At 34.9% G+C, this 24,066-nt stretch overlaps 1 protein-coding gene across 8 annotated transcripts in view; it reads right to left on the reverse strand.

Annotated features, from left to right (window-relative positions):
- The window catches only part of TTLL7 (tubulin tyrosine ligase like 7), a 149,595-nt gene that overhangs the window by 9,134 nt on the left and 116,395 nt on the right, over nucleotides 1-24,066 (reverse strand). For 5 of the 8 annotated variants that reach the window (XM_059135639.1, XM_059135633.1, XM_059135635.1 and 2 more), the window contains 2 exons: nucleotides 21,478-21,638; nucleotides 5,976-6,149 (listed from right to left, as the gene is read on the reverse strand). In XM_059135639.1, the coding sequence (XP_058991622.1) occupies nucleotides 5,976-6,149; nucleotides 21,478-21,638 (335 nt within the window). Of the gene's footprint in view, nucleotides 1-5,140; nucleotides 5,360-5,381; nucleotides 5,885-5,975; nucleotides 6,150-21,477; nucleotides 21,639-24,066 lie in introns of those variants that run through there. The other 3 variants (XR_009345051.1, XM_059135637.1, XM_059135638.1) reach the window with 3 other exon arrangements.

The following is a 24,066-nucleotide window of genomic DNA, read 5'->3' on the forward strand; positions in this document are numbered from 1 at the left end:
GTGAAATATAACTTATGTGTTATGAACATCAGCCTCCCAAGGCAAGACAATCCTTGTTCTGAAATATATGTTTCAAGCTATCATAGCCTGGGGCTATATTGGTATCATGTATTTAACCCAATTGTAAAATATAGCACACATTTGAAAGTGCATAAAACATAAATGTCCAGCTTAATGAATATTATAAAGTAATTACTTGTGTAACTGCTATCAGGTTAAATAACTGAATATTCCTAACACCCCAGAGCCCAGTATTAGAGTATTACAAAGCCCTTCCTTTCTTCCCAATATCTTCCCCATTTTCTCATAGACTGTTTGGTTTTTCCCCCTAGAAGTTAGTAGGACTTCTTTTATGATCTAAGAATCTTATATAGGTTATATGAATTGCACATGCCTTCTTCCATTCATTGGCTTGCTTTTTCACCCTCTTAATAGGGTCTTCTGATGAATATATATTTTTAATTTTATTATAGTAAAATTCATCTTCTCATGTATGATCTGCACTTTTTGGCCCTATTTTTTATTTGCTTACCTCCAAGTCATGAAAATATTGCCCTGCATTATCTTCTGTAATCTTTAGTTTTGCCTTTCACATTTGTGTAGACTTATTTTTTTTTTTTTTGCATATGGTTTTGGTAAAATCAAGTTTCTTTTTTAAATTATTATTTAGAAACCTAACTGTCTCTGTTTTTAAAATAAATTTTTTATTTTTAAAAAATAAATTTTAAAAAATAAATTTCTTTTTCGCACTTGTCATAAATCATATGTACCTCTTTTTCTCATAAGTTAAGTCTTTATATATGCCTGGATCTACTTATGACTTTTCTGAATGGTTTCATGGTCTGTCTATACTTTTGACAATATTACACTGTCTTAAATTACTTTAATTTATTATAAGTCTTAGTACACTATAGTTAATAAATCTTACCATTATGTTTTTCTATTTCAAGAGTGTCTTATCTATTCTTGGTCCTTTGCTTTTCTGTATAAATGTTAAAACAAGCTTTGGTCACAGACTGCCTTCTCCTAAAAATTTGTTGAGATTTATATTATGACTACATTGAATTTAGAAATGTTTAGAACTGTTTACGAGCTGACATTTGATTATATCGATCCTATTATGAATAAGGTATATCTTCCCATTTTTTACATTTTGCTAAATAAAAGTCTTGTACATTTTTGTTACATTTATTAATAAGTATTAATTATTCTTTGATACAACTGAAAATATCATACCTAAAATTTCATATTCATGCTGTTTGTTGCTGATATTGGAAAAATACAATCAATTTTCTTATCTTTACTTTGATTTAATTAAACTTGTTAAATTTACTTAATAATTTATCTGTAGATTTATTTTGATGTCTACAAACAGAATCATGTCCATTAGTAAAGAGTTTCAGTTTGTTGCATTTCTTTTGCTTGACTTCTTGAACCAACTAGGACCTCTACTACAATGTTAAATAGAAGTTATAATAAAAGGCAATCTTGTCTTATTCCTCATCTGAGAAGGAAAGCCTTCAACATTTCATCCTTATGTAAGTTTTTTTTATAAGTTTTGTAGTTATTCTTCATTAGATTAAGGAATTTCCCTTTTGTTTCTAGCTTGCTACACATTTTTTAAAAATCATATATACTGAATTCTATCAAATGATTTGGCTGTATCTTTTGAAATGATCTTTTATTCTATTAAAATCACATTGATCACTTTTTTTTTTCACCCTTAAATTGACGCAATAAACAGAAGTTGGTCATGGATACATTATCCAATTTAAAGTTCCTGAGTTCATTTTGCTGGCATTTTATTTAAGACTTTTGCATCTATGCTCAGGAGTAACACTGAACTTTCACTATCCTTTGACATAATGTTTTGGTTAGGTTTTAGAATCAATGGTATGGGAGTTTCATTAAACAAGGTGCAGAATGTCCCCTCTTTTTCTGTTCTCTGGATGGGTTTAATAGAATTGGATAGTGAAGACCTGTGAATCTGGAATTATCTTTGCAAGAAGGATTTTAATTACTGATCCAATTTCTTCAATAGTTAAGACTATTTACTATTTTTTATATAGGACTTTCTAACAAGAAATTTTGTCATTTAAGAAAAAAAGAAATTTTGTCATTTTTGGTAATATGTGTTTTTCCAGGAATTTGTTAATCTAAATTACCAAATCAGCATGAAATTGTTCATATTTTCTTATAAAATTTTCAATGCTTATAGGATCTGTAGTGATGTCTCGATCTTTGTTCTTGATGTTAACTCTTTCCTTTCATATTGGTCTTTCCAAAGACATATTTTGGCCATGTTGATCTTCTTTATGCTATTTGTTTCATTATATTTTAATTTCTGCTGTCATCTTTATTCCCTTTCTCTACATTCTTTGGGTTTATTTTAATGTCATTTTGTCACTTTTCAAAATCATTGCTGATGTCATTTAATTTTTGCCTTTCCACTTGCCTAATGTGTTCATGTAAGTCTATAAATATGCCTATAATAATTATTTGTTTACATATTACAATTTTTTGTGTGTTATCATCCAGTTCAAAATACTTTTGTATGCTCATTATGATTTCTTTGATTCACGAGGTAATTAAAAGTAATTTTTTTATCCTTCCAAAGTATGGATATTTCAATTTTAATTTTTGCCTTTGTTTTCTAGCTTAACGGCATGGGATCAGGAAAAAAAAAAAAAAAAAAAAAAACCTCTGTATGATTTAAGTCTTCTGAAACTTGTTGAAATGTGCTTTATTATTGGACTTTATGATTGACTTTTATAATAGTTCCTGGTGTACTTGGTGTTTCATATTCTGAGATTATTGGATTGACTTCTATATATGATAGTTAGGTCTGTTAGTTACATTGTTAACATGGTCTATATCTTTAATTTTAAAAAAAAAATACTATATATGTTGAAATATACATAAAAATGTAGAAAAAACATACCTATAGATAGATAGTTCAATCAATCTCAAAATCTCCATCTATGGTTGTAGATTTGTCTATTTTTCCTTGTAATTCTGTTAACTTTTGCTTTGCAAAACATTGGGAACACAGTTACCCCTAGGAATCTAGGATTTTCACCAACATTCCCACCTTTGGCAGGCCTTGAACTCCTACTTTTTCCATTAGGCCCATGAGTCTATCAAAAGTGTTACTCAGTACTAACAAGCACTCATCAAGTACCCGGTTACCTCTCCAATGTCTTCAAGCAAGGTTTTCGTACTTTATCTAGCTTTTCTAGTTGTTATTAAAGGGAGAATTTGTCCAAAAACCTAGTGCTCTGTTACCAAAGGCACAAGTCTGAACTCAGTGGTTTTAAAAATATTTTTAACCATAACACCCCTTATGAAATGAGCTTACATGTAAGTTCATGAAATATAGAAACACAGAGATGTTGATGATAGAAAGTATTTGGAGATCCCAAAGCTTCCCAAGTAAGTGTAGATACAGTAAAATATTGAGCTGGTCCCAAGAACTTTAGTTTCCTGGAGATAGATATCTGAGTTTATATATCAGTTCTATTTGCTTAGTTAGGAGTCTACCTCTGAGAAATGGCTTTCCACTTGGTATGCCTATTAAGTTGTTATTTTTATAAGACTTAAAGATTCAAGGCTACTTTGTTCCATGGAATGGGTGACATGCACACTTTAAAGTCTCTTTTGAAAGAACATGCAGATCTTTCATTAAGATAAATATGGTCCATAAACCTGACTGATGTTATCTCTATTTTCTTCTCTTTAAATTTTACAGATAAATTACCTAAATATGTATCTCCTCATAAAGTGTTTAGGTATACATCATATATTATTTATATTAGGCATATATATTAATTTATAAATATTAATTTATACTTTATTAGGTATACTTCATTAAAAAAATTATCTATTAAGAAATATCAAATTAAGTGATTTCTACATGTAAAGTTAAAAGCTATAGGTTCCTTATTGATAAGGGAAGAAAATATGGCCAGTTTTCACATGTTTTTAAATTAATGTGACATCAACTTGGGTTTTAATAGCTAGGTATGAGGAGCATGTGTTTATTTCTCTCTCCTCCTTGTGTTTCAAGTAGAAGAATTTCCACCAAATTTCTGGCCTTTTACCAGAAGTGAGTTATCTGATTTTCAGGTTTAAAAGAAGGAAGCAGGTATGCCTGGCTCAGTCCCTTTCTCTTGTTGGATCAGCCTATCTGCAAAAAGGAGGCATCCTTACTCGCTCACTAGCCAACACTAACAGAACTAGACTTTATGGGGTACTGTTAGTGGAAGGTTTGGGTTGATCTAGATCTGCCCATCACTGGATTAATACACTTAATTCTAGAACTCAATTTTAGAGAACTCACTTGGCTCAAATCTACACCACAGTCCCTCAGTGCAGCTTTACTCAGTAATGAAGCTACATTCTGATGATTGTCTGTCTGATTCCTACATTTCTCTCTCTCTCAAATGGTTCTGAACTTGGGCAGGAATAAAGGGTATGTTTTACTAACCCCTCTTCCCCCCACAATGCTTATAATCGTCATATTGGGGTTATACTGAGTATTTCAGAACTCAAGATTCCAGAATAGGAATATCTCTACTGACCACCAGAAAGGGAAGAAAATAAAAAGGCCTGACACAATTGTAAGGTATAACTTCTCGCTCAGAGTGACCTCATTCTATTTTGCCTACCCACTACAGTTATAAGAACCCTCAATAGAAAATGTGTTACAAAATCTAGAATTGCAAGAGTGACATTAAAGAGTTTGAAACCATCCTTCCTAGACTGGAACTTAAGATTTTCCTGATCATCACTCCTTAAAGTGAAGCCTCTTCATTTATATGTTGTAATGTCTTAATGATGACCACCATTCTTTTAAATCATACAAAAATATTAATGAAAATAATGTTTTATTTCAATAATTTGCTTCAGCCAAATCATTAAACTGTAGAATATTGTTTTGATATTTACATATCTCAAATACTAATGGCTAGTTTTACCTCTCTCATTGTTGTGATCACTGCTGAATGATTTACAGGGGGAGAGTTAAAATGAGTTAAAGGTATGACAATGTATAATGTCAGAATCCAAGACAAACAAAGATTAAAAGTATATCTTTCAACACTTTTTGTGAAATATACTCCAAGCCATTCTGCTGTTGCAGTCACTTTTTAAAAAGTTATCTTTATTAAGTATTTTCTATGATCTCTTTAATAAACAGATCAATTTCTAGGTGTTTCAAAAGACAATCCCGGCTATGGTGTTTCATTTTCCTCATCGCTTATTCAACTGTTAGTTGAATGCTATCATCATTTGACTATCACTTAGTTTTTCAAAGTCATAGTTCATTCTCTTCTATCCAGAGTAGTACTGTAACTTATACCTGTTAAAAATAAAGTCACATGTTCATCTTTAATTCTAATGGGCACTATGGATTATACAGAGAAATGGTAAAATGTACTGTTTTTTCAATCTGTGTATTTTTTGCAGCTTAAACACAATATTATTTCTCATGATTTGTTAAACTACCTATTTTAATAACCATATTTATTAAAATTCAATTTTTAAATGGAACTTAATGAAATTCAGCTCCCATAGATGTGTGTCATGATGAAGCGAGTAAAGATTAAACTAAAGGCATCTTCTCAACTTATCAGGCTGAAGGACAGATTTGAAATCTCCCTATTGGTGGAAACAGTCAAGTTTCTGTTTGGATGTTTTTCCTTGGTATTTGAAAGCCAAATTATATAAGCCAAATAATCTTATGTTCAAGTAGGTTATTTCTGTCACCTTCAGGTTTGTGGTTGCTGTCCTTGTTCGGTCCTTTAAAAGTAAAGACTGGTGCAAATTAAAAGTCTTTTGTAGATAAGAGCATGTATGAATTTTCGGTCTTTAGCTTTTTCTATAGCTATATAAACAAAAAGAGACTTTCAATTTCAAACTGCACTGTGGCATTACTTTATATAAAACTCACAGGGTGTAGAAATGTAAACAAGTACCTGGAATTACCCCAATCAGTACCAATGCCTGAGACTGATCCTCTTGAGTCAGTTGCATATTTGTAAACCACTAGCAGGCACTGTTTACAAAGTTCAACCAGGCGCTGGCAACATTGGAGCTGCAAAGGAGTCACCACCTCTGGGCTTTTACTGAAAATACTCTCCCAAGAGGATCTGTTGGCATGGAAACAGACATGACCTCATGTGGCTGTTAAAAATGACAACCAGCTTTATCACTTACCTAGCAACAAACCAGTAAGGAAAAGTAGAAATGGACTCAGACATTTGAATTGATTACAAATGGTTGAAAGGTGTAAAACAAATACAAATTTGAAAATTAATCTTTATAATAAAAAACACAACACAGAATTCATATACTATTTATCTTTAAAGATTTTACTGATGCCAAATGTGGGTAGCTATCAGGACGATTTCTCAACACCTCTGGAAAAAAAAAATGAGTTACTCTATATTAAGGCATATGTAAAATACTGAGCTTATTTCTCAAAAGGCAGATGTTCTAAAACTTTAGGTTTCCTAGAAAACATTAGTAATGACCCCACAGTAGAGTTTAAAATTTGCTTCAATTTCACTTGTGCCCTCTCTGTATTAGGAGAATTTAAGTGAATCCCTTGATTATGACCACTTCTCTCAAAACACTTCAAGGTGTAATTATGTCCATGATATTCCTAGTGTACAGGTTCTGTATTCTAGAAGTCATGTCATCTCAGCAGTGCTGCCTGACCATAATCACAAAGGTAATACGCTTCCCCCTTAAGTTCACTCAGCTTATACCAAAGCATGTGGTAGTACAAACTATCTTGGTAAACTTCAAGTGTGTGTGTGTGCATGTATGCATGCACACAGGTAAACAAATACATATAATGTACTTACAATTCCTAAATTTACCATACTGATCCAAATAAGGAAACACCTCACCACCCCAACCACAAAAAAGAGAGAGAAGGAGACTTATTTCCTTAGTGTAAAAGAAACTTTTCAAGTCTAAAGGGGAAAGTTTGGTTTGATACTTGGTAATGGTTCAAGTCTCATTTTACATAAACTGATTCACTTAACCCTTAGAGAAAGAAAAGAGTAGATTTTCAGAAAAAAAAATATTAAGAAAAATATTTTTCTGAAGAAATGTACTTCCCAATGGGAAATTCAAAGACTCCATTTTCAATCTTCTATGGATATTTGATACCTTTGGAATTTTTTAAAATGTTTTAGAAACACAGAAAGGTATTTTTAGTAGAAAGGTTACTGTTTGTTTTTTCAGGAGAAACATGGTCCTAAAAAGATAGCATATCATCTGTGAATGACAGGTATTCTTAAAAGGAATTGGATTCAAATGAGTAGACTGAAAGGAATAAATTTTCTTCCATATTCTGAGATGTTTGGAACTAAAGATAATACTGTTTTTATTATTTTAAAAAAGTTATTTCCATTCAAGAAAGAGGAATATGCTAGTTAAATTAACTCTAAAAATAAATTTTAATACTAAATATAAGAAAAACTGGCTATAATACATATGTGTTTGCATATATCCATATACATCTATACATGTGTATATGTATAATCAACTTAATTTGATCAAGAAAAATATTGGAGAATACCAATTAATTAGGGAATGTGTTTATAATTAGTATATCCTAATTTCAAAGCCCTATATGTTTAGGCCCAGAGAAATAAAAATTTCATATAAATACATATACATACAGGAAAACCTCCTGTGTTTTGACTGTCTGCTTAGCACTTTCCTCTCCACTGAAATTCTGAGCATTGCTACATCCTCTCCTCTCAATTTGGATATATTTTTATTTTGATCCTTTGGAGCCATTTGATTAGATCCACTATCAAGTTACACACATCATGGTAATTTTTCTTTTCCTGATTTGGAGTATAGAGGTAAGAAAAGAACAAATAAAATGGAGGAAAGATAAAAGAGCTTCTTCTATCATAGTTTAATTTGATGTAACATTCTGAATACTATGTTAGTTATAATCTGATCAGCTTTGGCTTCTCATTCTCTCATTCTTCCTTAAATACTTAAAATAAACATATGGACCAAAGTCCTTTACCAGTTTTTGGTGTGTATGTTCCCCACCCTAGCCAAAGACCACATTCTACTCTATTAATCCATATTTAAGTGTCAGTACACCAGAACTCCTTATAAAGAAAAAAAGAAAATGAACAGGTCTTGCTTCATTTGGTATCAGGTTAACTTCTTGTGCACAAAGGAAACCTATCCTTCAAACTGAGTGTATTAGAACTACGTCCCTCACCTCCTATCCACCAGCTGGCATAACTGAGTAAAATGTGCAATGCCTCTGTAACACTACAGTATCTCGATTTTCAATATTAACACAAAAACAATTTTTAAGATTTTATTTATTTGACAGAGAGAGATCACAAGTAGGCAGAGAGGCAGGCAGAGAGAGAGGAAGGGAAGCAGGCTTCCTGCCGAGCAGAGAGCCCAATGCAGGGCTTGATCCCAGGACCCTGAGACCATGAACTGAGCTGAAGGCAGAGGCTTTATAACCCACTGAGCCACCCTCAACTGGGGAGCCACCCAGGCGCCCCTAACATAAAGATTTTTAAGAAGGTGAAAGTATGTAGAAATAATTTACGATAGCAGTGCCTTTATCAAAGAACTCAAGATCTTATCTGCTTTCTTTCTGAATCTAAATTCCAAAACAAAACAGAATTCAAAAAAAAAAAACAAACTTAAGTGGTTAAGAAGTTCATTTGGTCCTCCCTAATCCTCAGAGATGTTTAACAGGAAAGAACTTTATATGACACTTTTTAGTAATGTAACAATAAGATACAGAATACTAAATACTTCTGTCAACAAAGGGGAGTTGTTATTAATGAAATCCAGAGACTTGAAAAGCCTCTCATTGTCCAGCAATCCAATATTTTTCACCAACTTTCTCATCAAAACATTTAAGAAAGCAGTTACCTAAAAAGTAAAACTGATTCATTTCTTTCTCTTTCTCTTGTAGAAGTCCGAATGCATGACTGAGTGGACCAAAGTAGCAGAAAGGAGAAAGGAAAGTAAAATCAAAGCAAAACAAAACAAACAAAAACTGGACTACACCAACTGGATAAACAGCAGCAACGAGCTGAAAAGTACTAACAATAATGTATCCAATTGAAAGTGATATGAGAACATAAGATTCAGGTCATTTTTCCTCTGTATGATGCACACGGTTTTAAGTGGATTGTAAGTCTAGAAGTAGACTGCTTAGAATAATCCTTACCATTTCCTCTTGCCCAAAGATGCTAAATGAAAAAGTTTTCAATGAGAAATTTCCACTGGAAAATGCCTTTGGCTAAAGGGTCCAAAAAGATTCTCTTTGGGGTTTACATATCATAGTTTTGAGTGGAGAGAGGACTTTACCAAACAACACATTCCTCTCCCATTTACCCACTGCCTCCTACTCTTTGTTTTACCTGGAAAATTCTTCTTCCTCTTCCTACAAGACTCAGCTGAAATGTTACATCCTTTGGCCACATTTCCTTAGTTCTCGGGCCTGAGTTTGAATCCCATAGCACCTAAACTTCCTATACCCCAGTAAAACATGGCAGATAATTTTATTCATGAAAATTCCAAGAGCTATTCTCCTGTAGAGAATACATTCAGAATGTGATAACAAGAAAAGTTTCCATGTGATAACAAGGGTCACTGAGCATGGGCTTCAGTGGTCTGGAAGAACAAGAAAGAGAGATAAAGATGTCTTCTATGTTATGTGTCAGTAAAACCCTTGGACCAACTCTAGGGAAAAACTACCACTACAATATTATTTGATGTTTCTGGATGTTGACAGGAAGTGGTTAATTTATTTTGTTTTATTATTGGGGTGTTGATAGGCAGAGGCAAGAATCAAGGTGGCCGAGTTATTTGGATTACACTTTTCCAAGATTTTATACCTAACTGTGAAAGACAGTTATGCCTTTTACTAAAATCATTCCTTTAAAAGATACATATGTAGTGAAAAGAAGGGGCACATGCGCCCAAATATTCATAGTACAATGTCCACAATAGCTAAACTGTGGAAGGAGCCGAGATGCCCTTCAGAAGATGAATGGATAAAGAAGATGTGGTTCATATATACAATGGAATATTATTCAGCCATCAGAAAAGATGAATACCCACCATTTGCATGGATGGAACTGAAGGGGATTAAGCTGAGTGAAATAAGTCAATCAGAGAAAGACAATTATCATATGGTTTCACTTGTATGTGGAACATAAGCAATAGCACAGAGGACCATAGGGGAAGGGAGGGAAAACAGAAAGGGGAGAAATCAAAGAGGGAGATGAACCATGAGAGACTATGGACCAGGAAACAAACTGAGGGTTTCAGAGGGAAGGGTTGGAGGATGGGATAACTGGATAAAGGGAATTAAGAAGGGCACGTGTTATGATGAGCACTGGGTGTTATATGCAACTAATGAATCATTGGACACTACATCAAAAACTAATGATGTACTATACAGTGGTTAACTGAACATAATAAATTAAATAAATAAATAAAATCATTCCTTTAGAAGTGAGTTAAGAGTAGATTTTTACCTTGACTACTAGGCTGCTAGGCCAAAGGTTAAATGAATATTCATTAATTAGACATGATTCAAAGGATTAATAGAACTACTCTTGAGTCCAAACTGGGAATCAAAACATACACAATGCTCTGTGATCTAATTAAATTAAGGAAGCCTAAGAAACCCATTTGTAAGGTTACTGGGTTAAACTCATCTCTACAGACCACCAAGGTTTTAAAGAAATGGATGGAGAGTGGTCAAATTGGACTCAAAGCTACTCCTGCTCTTATTTGCCCAGATGCAATGGGGCTGGGGATCTGGCTAATACTTAAATCAAGCAAGCCAGGGTGCCTGGATGGCTCAGTTGGTTAAGCAACTGCCTTCAGCTCAGGTCATGATCCCAGAGTCCTGGGATCGGATCCCACATCAGGCTCCCAGCTCCATGGGGAATCTGCTTCTCCCTCTGACCTTTTCCCCTCTCATGCTCTCTCTCATTCTCTCTCAAATAAATAAAATCTTTCAAAAATATAATAAATCAAGTAACACTGTCAACCACTGGGAATGCTGCTTTGAGGGGAGTGAATACAACACAGTTAAGGGCTTCGGCTCTTGATTCAGAAAACCTGGGTTTAAATCCTGGCTCATCTAGGTACTATAAGAACTTGGGCAAATTTTATGTTCTCTTTATGCTTTAATTTCCTCACCTGTACAATGAGAATAATAATATACTCAAAATATTAAAGTGGTAATTGTAAGAATATGTAATACGTAGGATGAATACCCAATTTTTGCATCAACATAGATGGGACAGGAGGAGATTATGCTGAGTGAACTAAGTCAAGCAGAGAAAGACAATTATCATATGGTTTCACTTATTTGTGGAACATAAGGAATAGCATGGAGGACATTAGGAGAAGGAAGGGGGGAAATCAAAAGGGGAGACAAACCGTGAGAGATTGTGGACTCCAGGAAACAAAAGGATGGTTTTAGAAAGGAGAGGGCTGGGAAGATGAGAAGCCTGGTGATGGATATTAAGGAGAGCATGGATTACATGGAGCACTGGCTGTTATATGCAAACAACCATGGGAACACTACATCAAAAACTAATGATGTACTACTGTATGGTGACTAACATAACACAATAAAAAATTTTTAAAAATTTTTAAAAAGAACATTTGATCTACAGTAAAACAAAAGACTATATAATATGTAAAATAGTATCAGGCATTTAGTAAGTCAGATGCTATTAACTCTCATTATCAACACTCGTAGTAATAGATAGCACCAGGGAAATTTAAGGGGAGTATTGGCCAAGGAAGAAAAAAATGATTCTGAATCAATTAGAATATATTACCAATACAGTTCACGGAAGAGATGTCAGAGGAAAAGAAGAACCCAACTTTATGGGCATCTTTAGGGTATGGAGTTAGAGATTATCTCATGGATTCAAAACCACCAATACCGATTTCAGTAGCAGACTATCTGACCGCTTTTCCTGCTGAAGAATAGCTAGGATTCATATACAGCATTCTAACTGATGTGGAAAACAAAAACAGATGTAAGTATAGATAAAGTTCCTTATAAAGTGCAGCCCAATGACAAATATTTGAGGTGAGCAGAGTATAACCTTCCTCCAGGAACTCCCAACTGTCTTAATGTTAATGCTCTGATAGAGGGAAAAACAACCTTAGCTTGATGGTAGCTAGGTCTCCAGATTTCTGTGTGTCTTCTTTAGCATATGAAAATCCTTTAGCATATGAAAATCAGGAAGCTTACCTGATCTTTACCTCCCCCAACTCCACAATATTTGTTCCCAAATAGTTCCTCACAATACCAGGGCAGTCTTTCTGCCCTCAAGTATTCTTTCTAGGCTATTAACTCTGAACCCCAACATTTCCACAAGTATTCTCAAGCATTCTTTCTTGGCCATTGACTCTGAACCTCAACAATTCCACATCACAACCACAATGGATCAACAAGCAGAAACAAAATTCCAATTATAAGTCCAGATTGAGAGAACTTCTACAGAAAACCAACTAATAGGCCATGGAATATAGTTCAAATGTTCCACTTAAATCTCTATAGAAATAATTTATAGCCAAGATTATTCTCAGATTTTACCACAAGCCAGAGCAGAACAGAATTATAAATTCTTTCTGTTTTTAAGTGGCTATTAAGGAACATGATAGTGGTGAGAATAAGTCCGAAAATGGTATGAATTAATCAGTATTAGATGATTAGAATGTTTAAATGGAGGACACTGGAGATCACTTCAGACTGTGATAGTCTAAGATTTTACCAAAAAGGGGGACACATCCTGGGTGTTTATATTGGATTTAAATAATACAGAAAGGATTGGAGGTTTGGGGTTGTAGAAGGCAGACCCATCAGTTACTCAATGATATCAAAACCTCAGATCAAGAAAAGAATAAATCTTAAAATTATTTGAAAAATAATGAGTTTCTTTTTCTGGAACAAACTTCAAGTAAAAGAGTAATGAGAGGGAAAATTAGAGAAATAAGAAAGCACCAGCATGTTAGAAAGTGTTGTGTCTCTAGATAGGAAGTCTAAACTTTAATGATAAATGAGGGAAATCACTAGAGATTTTAGGAAATGACCCTGACAGTAGGATAGATACGGGAAACAAAAAGCCGGAGACAAAAATGTCTAGAAATCTATTAATTTTACCTAGCCCTTCTACCAAAAGGTTCCTCCTATCTGAAATCCTATAATACTTTATCTAGGTCTCTTTCATAAGCATTACTTTTATATATATTTTATTTTATCTACTAGAAGCAGCAGAACTTACTGGTTCAGACCATAAACTCTGGGGCCAGGCTCCCCAAGTCCAAATCCCAGTTGCACTAAGTCCTTAGTGCCTATCTATGCCTTAGTTTCCTTATCTACGAAATGGAGATAAATCATAGAACTTGCTTCAAAGTGTTGTTATAAAGATTAGATCACTCAATACACATAAAGTTTTTAGAGCAAAGCCTGGCACATAGTAAATAGAATAGCTTTAGCAATTACCATTTTTAAGTGTCTTGACAGCAGGATCTGTGTCAAAATCAACTTTGTCTCTCCAAAAGTATCTAACACAGTAGTAAGTACTGGATAATTGCTAAGAACAATGAAAAAGAATGTAAAGTAGCCACAGTGGGAATGTGACGGAAAACCAACAGGATTCAACAAACCACTGAATAAAGACTGGGAAGGAGAAGACATATGCAGATGCCCATCAGAGAGCAAACCTGAGTGACAGAGAGGATAACAACAGGATTAAGAGAAGGCCAGAAAAGAAGCTGTTTCTGAATGAAAGGGAGGTTCAGAATGTCTGGTTTTAGACATCTTAAGGCTAATATGAAAATGAGTTACAACAGCTTTGGCAGGACTGAAACTCTGGTGAGGAGCACAAGTGTGCCATATTTTGGAAGTCTGTTACATGAAGACAAGAGCAAAAGAAACTTAAAGTTACTGATTTGTAATTTAGATTTTTCACTAAGACTACCTTGGCGCTGAGGTGGAGGGAGAGTTCCAAGATGGTGGAGTAGTAGGGGGACCCTGAACTTGCCTTGTCCTTTGAATACCATTAGATCAACTTTCATATTTTTAACAACTAGGAAAAGGATCAGAAGAGTATGGAAACAACCTCCAGAGCTGGAGCCAGGGAATTTGGCAGAGGCAAGTTTCAGAGCCCTGTACTGGGGGATAGGGAAGCCCCGCAGCTGGAAGAGGGGAAAGCCCAGTTGGAGGAGCAGTCAGGAAAAGGGAGATGGTTGGACAGATTGCAGCGGTTTATAACCTCACAGTAAGCCATGATGAGTAGGTCTCTGTGTTACTCAGGGAAAGAGTGCTCCCTGTCCTCGAGGGCATTTGAAGGAGCATATTTGTCCTCTCCAGAGACAAGGGGACAGCTGGGAGCCATTGAGTGGACCTTAGCAGCACCATCAGAGGAGCACACAGAGGGCAGAAAACCTCTTAACTTTTTGGTGTGAACCACAATAGTCTTAAACCTCTGTGTGCGTGCCAATCGACCCCTTTGCTGGGACTGACAGAGCAAGTACAGACTGCAACAGATTGAGGATAACCTGATCGCTGCTTTTTGCTATCTGGCACAATAGATTCAAGCCTCTGCAATGGCTTTTCTGGGACAAAGGGGTGTAGAGGACTAAGTTGAGTGCAGATGGCTGATAACCTGGCTCCAGCTTTTCGCTGAGCATTACAATAAACTCTAGCCTCTGAGTGTCCATTGTGCGACAGCTTTTAAGGAATGGGTCAGTGCTGGGTACACCCTGAGCCTCCCCACTGAAAGGGCATGCACATTACTAGGCCCTTTAAAACTTAGGGTTTTGAATCCCAACCACTGGCCAGAGTTAAAATACAGGAAATTTCTAGCTCTGGGTGTACCAACAACCTGGGCACAGACAGGTTAGGGCAGGGAACTGATGAGGGCCCAGGTCAAAGGAGATTGATCGCTTTTGTAAGACAGACAGCTGAGCAGGAGCTTCTGGGAGTCCTCCTCCCCGGAGACAAGAGTAAGGTGATGTCATATTCTACCTCTTACACCATCCATTCCTCCTCCCACCCACCAGCACAGTCAGATGCCAGAGAGAAACACAGCACCTCTAGTGGAGGTTGGAGTCCCCTACACTAAACCCCACCCTTCTCAACTGGCAGGAACATCTTTAGGAGAGCAAGTCAGTTTGTTAATGAGAACAGAAGGCCTCTCCCTCAGAAGACCAACACAAAAGTCTACTGATTAAAGAACATCAGCTCCCAGTTTAACTTCACAAACAAGTCAAAGCATACGTACTTAAAGGAACAAACACTTCCCACTACAAGCAAGGAGGAACTATGTAGAGGAAGGACCAGGGGAAAGAGCAGTCAAAACACAAAAGCAGAGTGTACACAGCATGCAGCAGAATCACTTCCTGAAAATGTTGTTGATATTATTATTGCTGTTTTTGCTGTGGGTTTTTTTTTTCCCCCTTTTTCTTTCCACCTTTCTTTTCTGGACAAAATGACTAGAAGGAGAAATCACAGTAAAAGAAAGTACCAGAGGTAGCATTCTGCCATAGATTTAATCAATATGGATATAAGTAAGATGTTGGAACTAAAATCCAGAACAACTATAAAGATACTAGCTGCCCTTGAAAAAAAAAAAAAAAAAAACATAAAAGACACTAGAGAATCCCTTACTACAGAAATAAAAGAACTAAAATCTGATTGGGCCAAAATTAAAAATGCTATTACTGAAATGCAATTTAAAAAAAAAATGGAGGCTCTAACTTCTGGGTAAATGAGGCAGAAGAGAAGGCCAGTAGTTTAGAAGACAAAATGATGGGAAGTAATGAAGCTGAGAAAAAGAGAAAAAAAACCTACTGGATCATGAGGGGAGAATTTGAGAAATCAGTGATACCATAAAGCTCAATAATACTTGAATAATAGGGGTGCCAGAAGATGAGGGGGGCAGGTTTATTTGACCAAATTAAAGCTAAAAATTTCCCTAATCTAGGGAAGGAAACAGGTATTCAAATCCAGGAGGCACAGAAAACACCCATCAAAATCAATAAAAATAGGTCAACACCCCAACATATACTAGTGGGGCTTGAAAATTTCAGAGATAAAGAGAAAATCCTGAAAGCAGCTTGATATAAAGGGTCCTTAACCTGCAAATGTAGAAACATAAACCAGGCAACAGACCTATCCACAGAGACCTGGAAGGCCAGAAAGGACAAGGTGCTAAATGAGAAAATATGCAATCAAGAATACTTTATCCAGAAAGATTGTTATTCAGAATGGAATGTGTGATCACTGAACCAACCCTGCAAGAAATATTAAAGGGGATCATTTGAGTGAAGATAGAGTATAAAAGTAACAAAGATCAGAAAGGAACAGAGACAACCTATAGAAACAGTGACTTTAAAGATAAGACAGTGGCACAAAATTTATATCTTTCAATAATCCCTCTGGATGGAAATGGACTAAAAGCTCCAATTGTAAGACAATGGATATCAGATTGGATTTTTTAAAAAAAGACCCATCGATAGGCTGTCTACAGGAGACTCATTTTAGACCCAAAGATTGAAAGGGGTTGGGGATAACTATTTATCATGCTAATGGACATCAAAAGAAAGCTAGGGTAGCAATCCTTATATCACACAAATAAAACCAAAGACTGTAATAAGAAATGAAGAGGGACACTATATTATAATTAAAGGGTCTATCCAACAATGAGATCTAACAATTGTAAATATTTATGCCCCTAACTTGGGAGCAGCCAATTAACTAATAACAAAATTAAAGATACACACTGATAGTAATACAATAGTAGTAGGGGACTTTAACACTCCACTAACAGCAATGGACAGATCATCTAAGCAGAAGATCAACAATGAAACAAGGGCTTTGAATGACACACACTGGACTTCACAGATATATTCAGAACATTGCATACTAAAACAACAGAATATACATTCTTCTTGACTTATTCGCTAAGCATGATACGCTCTAGTTCCATCCATGTTGTCGCAAATGGCAAGATTTCATTTCTTTTGATGGCTGCATAGTATTCCATTGTGTATATAAGTCAAGCAGAGAAAGACAACTATCATATGATCTCCCTGATATGAGGAAGTGGTGATGCAACATGGGGGCTTAAGTGGGTAGGAGAAGAATCAATGAAACAAGATGGGATTGGGAGGGAGACAAACCATAAGTGACTCTTAATCTTACAAAACAAACTGAGGGTTGCTGGGGGGAGGGAGGTTGGGAGAAGGGGGGGTGGGGTTATGGACATTGGGGAGGGTATGTGCTTTGGTGAGTGCTGATTCACAGACCTGTACCCCTGGGGATAAAAATACATGTTTATAAAAAATAGAAAATTAAAAAAAAAAAAAAAGAATATGCATTCTTCTTGAGTGCACATGGAACATTCTCCAGAATAGATCACATACTGGCACACAAATCAGGTATCAACTGGTACTAAAAGATGAGGATATTCCCTGCATATTCTCAGACCATGATGCTTTAAAATTTGGAACTCATTCACAAGAGAAAATTCAGAAGGAACACAAATACATGGAGGTTAAAGAGCATCCTACTAAAGAATAAATGAATCAACCAGAAAATTAAAGAAAATTTTTAAAAATTCATGGAAGCAAATGAAAATTAAAACACAAAATTTCAGAACCTTTGGGATGCAGCAAAGGTGGTCCTAGAAAGGCAGTATATAGCAATACAGGCTTTTCTCAAGAACAAGAAAAGGCTCAAATATACAAGTTAATCTTATAACTAAAGGAGCCATAAAAAAGCACAGCAAATAAAGGCTAAACCCAGCAACAGAAGAGAAATAATAAAGATTAGAGCAGAAACCAATTAAATAGCAGAAACCAATTAAAATAAAAAAAATAATAAAAGAACAGTAGAACAAATCAATGAAACTAGGAGCAAGTTCTTTGAAAGAATTAATAAAAACAATAAACCCCTAGCCAGACTTAACAAAGAGAAAAGAGAAAGGATCTAAATTAGTAAAATTACAAATGAAAGAGGAGAGATCACAACACTGAAGAATTACAATTATACAAATATATTACATCAACTATATGTGAACAAATGGGCAATGTTGAAGAAATAGATACATTCATAGAACATATGAAGTACCAAAATTGAACCAGGAAGAAATAGAAAAACTGAAATGACCCATAACCACTAAGGAAACTGAAGCAGTAATCAAAAATCTCCCAAAAAACAAGAGTCCAGAGCTGGATGGCTTCCCAAGGAAATTCTACCAAACATTTAAAGAATTAATATGTATTTTTCTGAAGCTGTTGCAAAAAACAGAAACAGAAGGAAAACTTCCAAACTCCTTCTATGTGGCCAGAATTACTTTGATCCCCAAACCAGACCAAACCTACCAAAAAGGAGAATTACAGATCAATGTCCCTGACGAACATGTATGCCAAAATTCTCACCAAGATACTAGTCAATAGGATGCAACAGTGCCTTAAAAGGTTTTTCACCACAACCAAATGAGATTTATTCCTGGGCTGCAAGGATGGTTCAATATTCACAAATCAATCAATTTGATATCCTACATTAATAAAAGAAAGGACAAGAACCATATCATCCTCTCAATAGAGGCAGAAAAACTATTTGACAAAACACAGCATCCTTTCTTGACTTAAAACTCTTCACAGTATAGGGATAGAGGGAACATACCTCAATATCATAGAAGCCATATATGAAAAGCCCACAGCGAATATCATTCTCAATAGGAAACAGAACTATTCCCCTAAGGTCAGGAACCCAAGAGGGATGTCCACTTTCACCAATGTTGTTCAACATAGTACTAGAAGTTCTAGCCTAAGCAATCAAAGAAAAAGAAATAAATCATCATCCAAATTGGCAAAGAACTCAAACTTTCAGTCTTCACAGATGACATGATAATCTTCGTAGGAAACACAAAAGACTTCAACCCCAAAATTGCTAGAACTCATCAGGAATTTATCAAAGTTATAAGACATAAAATCAATGCACAGAAATCAGTTGCATTCCTATACACTAACAAGGGAACAGAAGAAAAAGAAATTAAGGAAATAATCCCATTTACAATGGCACCAAATACCATAAGATACCTAGAAATAAACCTAACCAAAGAGGTAAATGATCTGTTACCCAAAAGCTAGAGAACACTTATGAAAGAATTGAGGAAGACATAAAGAAATGGAAAAACTGTCCATGCTCACGGATTGGAAGAACAAATATTGTGAAAATGTCTATAAAGTAATCTATACATTCAATGCAATCCATATCAAAATGGATTTTTCACATTTTTCACAGAGCTGAAACAAATAATCCTAAAATTTGTACAGAACCAGAAAAGACCCCGAATAGCCAAAGGAATGTTGAAAGAGAAAATCAAAGCTATGGCATCACAATTCTGGACTTTAAGCTCTATCACAAAATTGGAATCATCAAGATAGCATGGTACTGGCATAAAAACAGACAAATAAATTAAAGTAACAGAATAGAGAACCCAGAAATGAACCCTCAACTCTATGTTTAGATAATCTTTGACAAAGCAGGAAAGAATGTCCACTGGAAAAAAGACAGTCTTTTCAACAAACAGTGTTGGGAAAATTGGACATCCACTTGTAGGAAAATGAAACTGGACCACTTTCTTACACCAAACATAAAAATAAACTCAAAATGGATGAAAGACCTAAATGTGAGACAGGAATCCATCAAAATCCTTGAGGAGAATATGGCCAGCAACATCTCTGACCTTGGCCACAGCAACTTCTTGCTAGACAGGTTTCCAAAAGCAAGGGAAACAAAAGCAAAAATGAAATATTGGGACTTCATCAAGATAAAAATCTTTTGCATAGCAAAGGAAACAACCAATAAAACTAAAAGCCAACCAAGAGAATGGGAGAAGATATTTTCAAATGACATATCAGATAAAGGGCTGGTATCCAAAGTCTAGAAAGAACTTATCAAACTCAACACCCAATGAACAAAGAATCTAGTCAAGAAATGGGCAGAGGGGCCGCCTGGGTGGCTCAGTGGGTTAAAGCCTCTGCCTTCGGCTCAGGTCATGATCCCAGAGTCCTGGGATCGAGCCCCGCGTCGGGCTCTCTGCTCGGCAGGGAGCCTGCTTCCTCCTCTCTCTCTCTGCCTGCCTCTCTGCCTACTTGTGATCTCTGTCTGTCAAATAAATAAATAAAATCTTTAAAAAAAAAAAAAAAAAGAAATGGGCAGAGGACACAAATAGACATTTCTCCAAACATGTCAGACAGACAGATGGTCAACAGACACATGAATAAATGCTCAATATCACTCAGCATCAGGAAAATACAAACCAAAACCATAATGAGATACCACCTCACAATGGTCAGAATGGCTAAAATGAACAAGTCAGGAAACAAGAAATGGTGAGATGTGGAGAAAGGGGACCCCTTTTACACTGCTGGTGGGCATGCAAGCAGGTACAGAGACTCTGAAAAACAGCATCGAGATTTCTCAAAAAGTTAAAAATAGAGTTACCCAACAACCCAGAAATTGCACTATTAGGGATTTATCCTAAAGATACAAATGTAGTGACCTGAAGGGGCACCTACACCCTTAATGTTTATAGCAGCAATGTCCACAATAGCCAAACTATAGAAAGAGCACAGATACCAATCAACAGGTGAATGACTAAAGAAATGTGGTGTATATATATATACATACATATGTGTATACACACACACACACACACACACATATTCTTCTTTTTTCTTTATTCATATATATATATATATATATATATGGAATATTATGCAGCCATTAAAAATTAAAATCTTGCCATTTGCAATGATGAGGATGAAACTAGAGAGTATTATGCTAAGTGAAATAAGTCAATCAGAGAAAGAAAATTATCATATGATTTCACTCATATGTAGAATTTAAGAAACAAAACAGAGGATTATAGGGGAAGGGAGGGAAAAATAAAAGAAGATGAAATCAGAGAGGGAGAAAAAATAATGATGGGAAATTAAACTGAAGTTTGCTGGAGGGGATGGGATGGTGAGATGGGGTAACTGGGTGATGGCCATTAAGGAGGGTACTTGATGTAATGAGTACTGTGTGTTAACATGCACCTAATGTATCACTAACCTCTACCTCTGAAACTAATAACATACTATATATAAATTAATTGAATTTAAATAAAACAAAATTAAAGACTACCTTCTTTACATTGAATTCAAATTAGTTAGGTATTGTGTTCATATTCATGATCTCATCTAAATCAGTCTGCTATAAATTATAGCCAAATACAAAACTAAATGCAGTAAAAAAAAATTCATATTTTAACATCATTATAGAAATTCAACCATTTTATTGGGCTTCCTATATAACTAAATAGTAAAATGTTAAAAGTTAACAATAATAAAAGGTAACTTAGAACTTACCCTGAATCACAGAAACAGTTCCACAGTCCTTGGCCATGACTCCAGAGTAGGCGATTAAAAACCCGGTTGAAAATCCTATATAAACTTACTTCCTCAACATCAGGTACCTTCCAGATACGTGGAAGAATTGTACGAATACTTGTTTTTACTATGTCCAAAACCTAGTGGAAAAAACAAAGTTATTTCAAAATCTAAGCATGTAAGTGTGTGTCTAAAATTCGAAGATGAATATATATAATTCAAAGACAAATTCATACACACACTTATACACACTCATTCACTGAACAACAGCATAGAGTAAAAATCCCAGAAATGGGTCCATGAATTTGTGAAACTCTAGTGTATGATGTAGGTGGCAAGTCAGACCATTGGTATAAGAAGAGATTAAGTTTAAAATTTAAACCTCAGTTAAATCTAAATTAAATCAATAAATGGAGACTGAAAAATAGCAAATTTTACTAAGAAAGTAAAGTTGAATCCTCACTCAACTAACAAAAATCAACTCTAGAGGGATTAGGACCTTAGGCTTAAAAAATAAATCATTTAATATATTACTGAAAACTCACTATTGGTGAATATCTTTTCATTTTTAGGTTAGAAAAAGATTACTTTAAGTCATAAAAAAATTTACAGACCATAAAATATTAATAAATTGATTATACTAAAGTTAAGAACTTCTGGACACCAAAAGATACCTTAAGGAAAATAAAAGATCAAGTTACAAACTTGGAAAATATATTTAAAACATACCTCTAACAAAAGATTAATATCAGAAATACATAATAAATGCCTAACAAATTGCTAACACAAGCACTCACAACGTAGGGGGAAGAAAACGGACAAAAAACATGAACTGGAGTTTTACAGAAGAGGAAATAAATTTGCCCAATATATATAATAAATATTAAAACTATAATAAGATATCACTTCATGTCCATTTAACAGACAAAAATTAAAAGTCTGACAATACCAAGTGTTGGAGAGCTAGGGTTATTCAGGGTTTCTTAGACATTATTGGTGGGAGTACCAATTGGTACAGTTGCTCAAAAATAGCTTGGGATTATCTCCCAAAGTTAATAATTCATATACCCTATAACCCAGCAATTTTATTCCTAAGAGAAACTCTCTCAGGGGTTAAAAACAAGACTCATGTACAAGAATGTTCTAACAGCTGTTCATAATTGCAAACACCTGGGAAGAACCCAATTGTCCTTCAGTGGGAGAGTGAACAAATACACTGGTACACTCATTACCTTAAACTATTATATAGAAATCAAGATGAATGAAATACAATGCACAAAACACAGAGTATCCTAGTAACATAATATTAAACTTTTTAAAAATGCAAACCTAAGATTATAGATTATATCCTAGTAACATAATATTAAACTTTTAAAAATGTAAACCCAAGATTATAGTATATATAGTATTTTAATAGAAGTAAAAACAACTAAATTTAAATTCCATATGGAGAATAAACATAGACATAATAAGAATTTATAAAAATAGAAAGGACTAGTGAATCCTGAATTTAAGAAAATGGCCACCTGAGACACAGGGAGGATCCAGGGAGATGGAGGAGACCCATTTGGTTAGATGAATAAAGATAATAATAATAATATTAAGATAATAATAGGATAAGAAGATAATAATATGTCATTGCCAGAAGATAGCTTTTGTTTTGGATGTTGGGGTCACCAATGATAAAACTAACCTTAAAAACACTAAATGAAAGCAGGCCAAAGACTTACCAATGATGAGAGAGTATCATGAAATAAGGACTATGACTAATCTAATTCTGAACAACTGAAATCCTAGAGGTTCTAAAAAAGAATCATAAACCCAAAAAGTGACTTTGTCTAATTTATGTGTATTTAATATTTATACAATGCAAGTATTTCCAATGAAAACTCTTTTTTTAAAAAAGCACCAACAAATATAGTTGTTCAAATTTCAGTTCACCAAAGTAGATTTTCACTTTTTTTTTTTTTTTTTTTTTTTTAAGTAATCTCTACATCCAACATGGGGCTTGAACTCACAGCCCTGAAAGTTGCACGCTCTACTGACTGAGCCAGGCACCCCAGGTGTTTGCTTCTTGTTTTAAGTATCTGATTGAAGGAACTGCCTATAAATATGTGAGTGAGTCGTGAGGAGAGTAAGAAGCTTGCAAATGTAAGGGCTGAAGGAGGATGCATTTCTCTTCTCTTAATTGGCACAAATGTCTAAAGAATTGGAAGCAGATAAAAGAATTATTTAATTTGTCTCTCTTTAAAACAGCCACAGTTTAAAAAGTGATACTCCTTATTTCTGATAAGGCACACGTAGAATAAATATCTGTCAAGTCAATTCAGTAAAAAGTTTTCAAAATATTTTATTTTGAGAAGAATGTCAACTTCAGCTTCTCATGAGGAATGGCGTGAGCAGCCTCAGGCTTTCCCTTCCCGTTTCCGCTTCCTTCCCCATGAAGTGGGAACAGTGCTACAACCCCCACAGCAGGTCAGGGGCATGTCAGATGAGGGGGCAGAGAATAAGGAGAGAGAATGCAATCTACAATAAAGTCGCTTGGGAAAAGCTTGTTACTACAAATAA

This window comes from Mustela lutreola, chromosome 10, assembly GCF_030435805.1.
Source record: "Mustela lutreola isolate mMusLut2 chromosome 10, mMusLut2.pri, whole genome shotgun sequence".
Taxonomy (NCBI): domain Eukaryota; kingdom Metazoa; phylum Chordata; class Mammalia; order Carnivora; family Mustelidae; genus Mustela; species Mustela lutreola.